This window comes from Notolepis coatsorum, assembly GCF_963971535.1.
Source record: "Notolepis coatsorum genome assembly, chromosome: 11".
NCBI classification, from domain to species: Eukaryota; Metazoa; Chordata; class Actinopteri; order Aulopiformes; family Paralepididae; genus Notolepis; species Notolepis coatsorum.
In genome coordinates this window covers 21,578,164-21,585,663 of record NC_140175.1, presented here as the reverse complement: position 1 = coordinate 21,585,663, position 7,500 = coordinate 21,578,164, and the positions used below count along the sequence as shown (strand labels likewise).

The 7,500-nt window shown below is 50.4% G+C and overlaps 1 protein-coding gene across 1 annotated transcript in view; it reads left to right on the top strand.

Annotated features, from left to right (window-relative positions):
* garnl3 (GTPase activating Rap/RanGAP domain like 3) overlaps window positions 1-7,500 on the top strand; it is a gene marked incomplete at both ends in the record, with an annotated part of 57,063 nt that overhangs the window by 13,505 nt on the left and 36,058 nt on the right. Inside the window, 4 exon segments of the mRNA XM_084324815.1 lie at window positions 5,635-5,743; window positions 5,996-6,041; window positions 6,599-6,705; window positions 7,268-7,383. Coding sequence (XP_084180941.1) covers window positions 5,635-5,743; window positions 5,996-6,041; window positions 6,599-6,705; window positions 7,268-7,383 — 378 coding nt within the window.

Below are 7,500 nucleotides of genomic sequence, written 5' to 3'. Positions count from 1 at the left end.
TCTCATGCTCTCTCTCTCTCTCTCTCGCTCTCTCTCTCTCTCTCTCTCCATCTCACGCTTTCTCTCACTTTCTCGTTCTCTCCATCTTGTGCTTTCTCTCTTGCTTCCTCTCTCTCTCACTCTCTCTTTCCACTCTCTCTCCATCTCAACACTTCCTCTCTCTCTCCCCATCTCATGCTCTCTCTCTCTCTTGCTCTCTCTCTCTCTCTCACCATCTCTTGCTCTCTCTCTCTCTCTCTCTCTCTCTCCATCTCATGCTTTCTCTCTCTCTCTCTCCATCTCACGCTTTCTATCTCTTTCTCTCCCCATCTCTTTTCCTCGCTCCATTTCTTTTCTCTCTCTGACCATCTCCGTCTCCATCTATTTCCATGCTTCTCTCCCCTCTCCCCTGAACCCTCTTCACCCCCACCTACCCCCCCCCCCCTCTCGCTCTCTCCCCTCCCCCCCCCCCCCTATCTCCCCATGAACCCTCTCCACCTCTCCCTCTCTGCCTCCCATCCTCCCATCATCAGATCAGATTCCATTGACTTCCTGTACTGTAGGCTTCATATGGCTCTCGCAGAAAGACTAGCGTTTTAAAGAATGCTCTTTATCCATTCAAGGTCACCGTGTCGTTGAGATGCTGAGGAGTTCTCCATTCAATCTCTTATCTCTTATTCATTCAGCAGAAATAGAGAAAATAAACGGCTCCTTCGACTTTTGTCACACAGGAAGATCCACCCTAAAACAGAACACGCACCGTGCCATCCACCCTAAAACAGAACACGCTCCGTGCCATCCACCCTAAAACAGAACACGCACTGTGCCATCCACCCTAAAACAGAACACGCACTGTGCCATCCACCTAAAACAGAACACGCACTGTGCCATCCACCCTAAAACAGAACATGCACCATGCCATCCACCCTAAAACACAACACGCACTGTGCCATCCACCCTAAAACAGAACAAGCACTGTGCCATCCACCCTAAAACAGAACACGCTCCGTGCCATCCACCCTAAAACAGAACACGCACCGTGCCATCCACCCTAAAACAGAACACGCACCGTGCCATCCACCCTAAAACAGAACACGCACTGTGCCATCCACCCTAAAACAGAACAAGCACTGTGCCATCCACCCTAAAACAGAACACGCACTGTGCCATCCACCCTAAACAGAACACGCACTGTGCCATCCACCCTAAAACAGAACACGCACTGTGCCATCCACCCTAAAACAGAACACGCACCGTGCCATCCACCCTAAAACAGAACACGTACCGTGCCATCCACCCTAAACAGAACACGCACTGTGCCATCCACCCTAAAACAGAACACGCACTGTGCCATCCACACCTAAACAGAACACGCACCGTGCCATCCACCCTAAAACACAACACGCACCGTGCCATCCACCCTAAAACAGAACATGCACTGTGCCACCACCCTAAAACAGAACACCACTGTGCCATCCACCTAAAACAGCACTGTGCCATCCACCCTAAAACAGAACACGCACTGTGCCATCCACCCTAAAACAGAACACGCACTGTGCCATCCACCCTAAAACAGAACACGCACCGTGCCATCCACCCTAAAACAGAACACGCACCGTGCCATCCACCCTAAAACAGAACACGCACCGTGCCATCCACCCTAAACAGAACACGCACCGTGCCATCCACCCTAAAACAGAACACGCACCGTGCCATCCACCCTAAAACAGAACACGGCACATAAAGAAGCACCGTGCCATCCACCTAAAACAGAACACGCACCGTGCCATCCACCCTAAAACAGAACACGCACTGTGCCATCCACCCTAAAACAGAACACGCACTGTGCCATCCACCCTAAAACAGAACACGCACTGTGCCATCCACCCTAAAACAGAACACACACTGTGCCATCCACCCTAAAACAGAACACGCACTGTGCCATCCACCCTAAAAACAGAACATGCACTGTGCCATCCACCCTAAAACAGAACACGCACTGTGCCATCCACCCTAAAACAGAACACGCACCGTGCCATCCACCCTAAAACAGAACACGCACCGTGCCATCCACCCTAAAACAGAACACGCACCGTGCCATCCACCCTAAAACAGAACACGCACCGTGCCATCCACCCTAAAACAGAACACGCACCGTGCCATCCACCCTAAAACAGAACACGCACTGTGCCATCCACCCTAAAACAGAACACGCACTGTGCCATCCACCCTAAAACAGAACACGCACCGTGCCATCCACCCTAAAACAGAACATGCACTGTGCCATCCACCCTAAAACAGAACAAGCATTGTGCCATCCACCCTAAAACTACAAGCACTGTGCATCCACCTAAAAAAGAACACGCACTGTGCCATCCACCCTAAAACAGAACAAGCACTGTGCCATCCACCCTAAAACAGAACAAGCACTGTGCCATCCACCCTAAAACAGAACAAGCACTGTGCCATCCACCCTAAAACAGAACAAGCACTGTGCCATCCCAATGACCTGCATAGATGTATGGGGGTTACATGGGACATGTTCCCTCAATATTGAGAAGAATGTGCAGAATAAATGTGTCCCCCTCAAAAAAATATAGCTAATATGAAAGACATCCCCCTTCCCCAAAAGAGGTAAAGAATAATAAGGGGGGTCAGAACATTTATTTATCCTTTTTACCTGTAACTTTATATGAACAATTATTATCAACAAACAAAGACCTACAGGACCACACCATCTCAGCCTTGGATGGTGAAGTGTTTGACGCTCAGAATAATACATTTCCAGGGGAAGGACCAACAGCCCCCCCCCCCCCCCCACCCACCCACCCCATGTTGAAACCAAACCCACACCCTTGTCTGTGACAATAATTATCTATGAACATAGACAACTATCTCCCTTCGATCAGAATCGGAGCCTCTAGACATTAATAATAATAATAACTTTATTTGTATAGCGCTTTTCATACAGAAATTGCAGTTCAAAGTGCTTCACAACAGTAAAACAATACAGGCATAAGCGAGCATAAAAGCGAGCATAAAACAATTAAATACAAAAAGATAGAGAAGTAGCAAGGTAAGGTAAATCGCAGTTTTTCAGTAATACAGATAATAAAATAGATTAGATAGAGTAAAAAAGTGCGGTTTGATTCAATTTAAAATAGGCAAAAAAAAATAATAATAATAACGTGATGTCATCACATCAGGCGCCATGTGACACCTTTTGGAGTGCGCCCATTGGCCCGAATTAGCGACCGTCATTGTGGGCTCACAATGTCGCATCCAAATGAGCTTTATTTAAACGTAGGCGCTTAACAAACATCCTCACGTCCGGTAGAATCACCAGGGGTGCCGTCACCGCGTCCTCCCGGGGGGGTCGTAACGGAGCGGCGCCGGGCCCGGCCCCATCTCTCCGGTGTTCGGGCTTCAGGGGGGGGGGCGTTCGTTCGTGTTCACTTATCAAAAGGGAGGCTGAGGGGGGAAAAGATCAAGCGATTGTTTAGTGCTTTCCTGTAGAAAAGCCATTCCAGGAATGTCAATATCAGTGAGCGTGATTTGAAAGAGCTGCTGGTCGACAGATTTGACTCATAATTGGATTCCGTCCTTAATGAACACAAACACATTCCTCTCACACAGGCTCCTTTGCCCATTCTAGCGTGTGTGCGTGCCTGCGCGCGTGCATGTGTGTGTGTACGTGTGTAACGTGTCCATTGCTGCTCTCCCACTCTCCTTAATGGCGAGATCTCTCCATTCATATCATTAAGCACTGAGTATAATTGGATAGTATTTAACATTTGGGGCACCGTCTCTTTCTGCACCATAAGCCCGGGCTCCACTTAATTGGCGCAGGGGGTGGAGGACTGTGAATTACAGTGGGTGGGTCGCTGGGCGGAGGGATGAGAGGAAGGAGGGAGGTAGAGGGGAAAGAGCGCGATGAGAGAGGAGAGGGAGGGCGGTGTAGAGGAGAGGGGGGGGGGGGGAGAGAGATGTAGCGCGGGGCAGCAGAGGGTATAGTCGCAGTCTCTGAAGTTCTCGATGGAAGTGTCGTTATTAATTAGCGAGCGGGCGGCTCTTAATGGGATGAGGGGGTCAGAGGTCGCGCTAAGAGCACCGAGAGTTTATAATATAAAACACAAGATACTTGTGTGCCCTAGTGATAAGGAGAAGCGCTCGGTGAAGAAACCCAATCCCATTGCCAAAAGAAAGTCTTAACATGCCTATAAATAATTATACTATGTAACTGTGAATGTATTATATATGACCTATAATGGCCCCCAAACAGCATAGCCAACTTCAACAGATCCGTGCCCCATTGTGTGAGCTCCGGGTAATGACACTGTGATGCTACATACTCTTCTACCACATGGCCCCTAATGGCCACCATCACCCACCATGTAGATAGATGGATGCTACATACCCTACCACATGGCCCCTAATGGCCACCATCACCCACCATGTAGATAGATGGATGCTACATACCCTACCACATGACCCCTAATGGCCACCACCACCCACCGTGTAGATAGATAGATGCTACATACCCTACCACATGGCCCCTAATGGCCACCACCACCCACCGTGTAGATAGATAGATGCTACATACCCTACCACATGGCCCCTAATGGCCACCACCACCCACCGTGTAGATAGATAGATGCTACATACCCTACCACATGACCCCTAATGGCCACCACCACCCACCGTGTAGATAGATAGATGCTACATACCCTACCACATGGCCCCTAATGGCCACCACCACCCACCGTGTAGATAGATAGATGCTACATACCCTACCACATGGCCCCTAATGGCCACCACCACCCACCGTGTAGATAGATAGATGCTACATACCCTACCACATGACCCCTAATGGCCACCACCACCCACCGTGTAGATAGATAGATGCTACATACTCTACTACATGGCCACTAATGGCCACCGCAACCCAACATGTAGATGGATAGGCAGCGAGAGCCAGCACATCACCAGGGTTATCAAGTGGGCACCTCTCTTCACTGGTGTTTCATCAAGTTAGGCCCACGACACATCTCGGGAAGGCTCGACAGAACTAGAGGAGAGATGAAACAGGGGATCTAATAAACTAGAGGAGAGAAGTGTGGATGAAACAGGGGATCTAATAAACTAGAGGGGAGAAGTGTGGATGAAACAAGGGATCTAATAAACTAGAGGAGAGAAGTGTGGATGAAACAGGGGATCTAATAAACTAGTGGGGAGAAGTGGGGATGAAATCTACCCTCTGTTGTTTAGTCTCCTGGCTGTGTGTCCCCATATCAAACACCAGGACATGTATTACAATTTACGAAGATGACAACGAGGCACTTGACCTATCTCAAGCACCGTCTTCTTTTCTTGATCCTTCAATCACAACTGCGAGGAGGATCAAGAATAGAGGGCAGAGCTTGAGACGGGTAAATCAGATTACTCCTCTGTTTGCCCCCAATGTGAATGTGCAGAGATGTGAACGTGCAGAGCTGCAACAGCCGCTGACTAAAGACACGACACTTTGTCACAGAACCATATTCTGGCTTTCAGTCCCGACGAGTCATAGTGCGCTCGTTAGCTGCGGCCGGTTGTGTCACATTCCCCTTCATCATCCTCCAACCGTCTCTGTCATCTCTGTGCCCCCCCCGCCAGGTGGAGAGAAAGAGGCACATCGGGAACGACATCGTTACCATCGTGTTCCAGGAGGGAGACGACGCCTCGCCGTCCTTCAAGCCCTCCATGATCCGATCTCACTTCACTCGTATCCTTACGCTGGGGGGGGAAGAGAGAGAGGGAGAGAGAGAGAGAGAGGGGGGGGGGGGGGGGGGGGAGAGGGGGGGGAGAGGGAGAATGATATCAACTCAGATCCAGGATCTGGATAATGAACACGCAGACATCTCTGAATGCTAATGCCGCTGTGTTGCACTATAACCTTGGAACCGTATAACTTCGTTCGACTTGCCGTTAATGTCTACACAGTTATGCCACTGAATGTCCTTAACGTCACTCTCAGATATTTTTGCATTAGTTAGGTATAACAGCCAGAATGACAGCTACAGGTGAGTGATCCTTTATTGATCCCCTTGGGGGAAATCTATCTATCTATAGATACATTACAGATAAATAATATAATTATACTGTATCTATAACTATCAGTATTATTAATCTTCTTTCTGAATGTAAGTGTGTTATATAAATACACATTATATGTCTATATTACTGCTGTGAAGCACCTTGGGCTGCACTCCTTGTATAAAAGGTGCTAGACAGGGGCGACAGTGGCTCAGGAGGTCGACCAGTCGTCTGGTAGTCTGAAGGTTCCCGGTTCGATTCCCGCTCCTCCCGGGCAGCATGTCAAAGTGTCCTTGAGCAAGACACTTAACCCCTAACTGCTCCCAATGAGCAGGTCGGCACCTTGCAGCATGGTTGCCTCCGCCATTCGGTGTGTGAATGTGTGAGTCAATGGGTGAATGTGAGGAACCAAATTGTAAAGCGCTTTGGATAGAAGCACTATATAAATGCACCATTTTATACATACATATATAATAAATCATATAATTGTTATTCTTATTATTGTTATTGTTATTATTCTTATTTACATCTCTTTCTGTCACAGGTTGAAGATCTTCTCAGAGGAGAGTGTTCCGTTGTTCGGGCCCCCTCTCCCCTCCCCACCAGTGTTTACCGACCACCAAGAATTCAGGGACTTTTTGTTAGTCAAACGTAAGGACGTCCGACCTTTCTGTGCTCCTTTCCCCGCTCTGCCTGCACCCCCCCTAACCTTCCCCCTCCCTCTCCACCTCCACCCCCCTAACCTTCCCCCCCCTCTCCGCCTGCGGCCCCCCTAACCTTCCCCTCCCCTCTCTGCCTGCACCCCCCCTAACCGTCCCCTCCCTCTCCGCCTGCACCCCCCCTAACCGTCCCCTCCCTCTCCGCCTGCACCCCCCCTAACCGTCCCCTCCCTCTCCGCCTGCACCCCCCCTAACCGTCCCCTCCCTCTCCGCCTGCACCCCCCCTAACCTTCCCCTCCCTCTCCGCCCCCCCTAACCTTCCCCTCCCTCTCCGCCTGCACCCCCCCTAACCTTCCCCTCCCTCTCCGCCCCCCCTAACCTTCCCCTCCCTCTCCGCCTGCACCCCCCCTAACCGTCCCCTCCCTCTCCGCCCCCCTAACCTTCCCCTCTCCCTCCCTCTCCGCACCCCTAACCGTCCCCTCCCTCTCCGCCCCCCTAACCTTCCCCTCTCCCTCCCTCTCCGCACCCCTAACCGTCCCCTCCCTCTCCCGTAGTAATCAACGGAGAGAAAGCCACTCTGGAGACCCCCACGTTTGCCCAGAAACGCCAGCGGACCCTGGACATGCTGATCCGCTCCCTCTATCAGGACCTGACGCCGGACCTGCCCAAGGTACCACCAGAACGTCCTAGTCTAGAGCAGGGGTTTTCAAACTCTTTTATACCACGGCACCAATTTATTTAGGATTTCTTTTTTGGCGACCCCACACTTAATGTATCGCGTAATTTC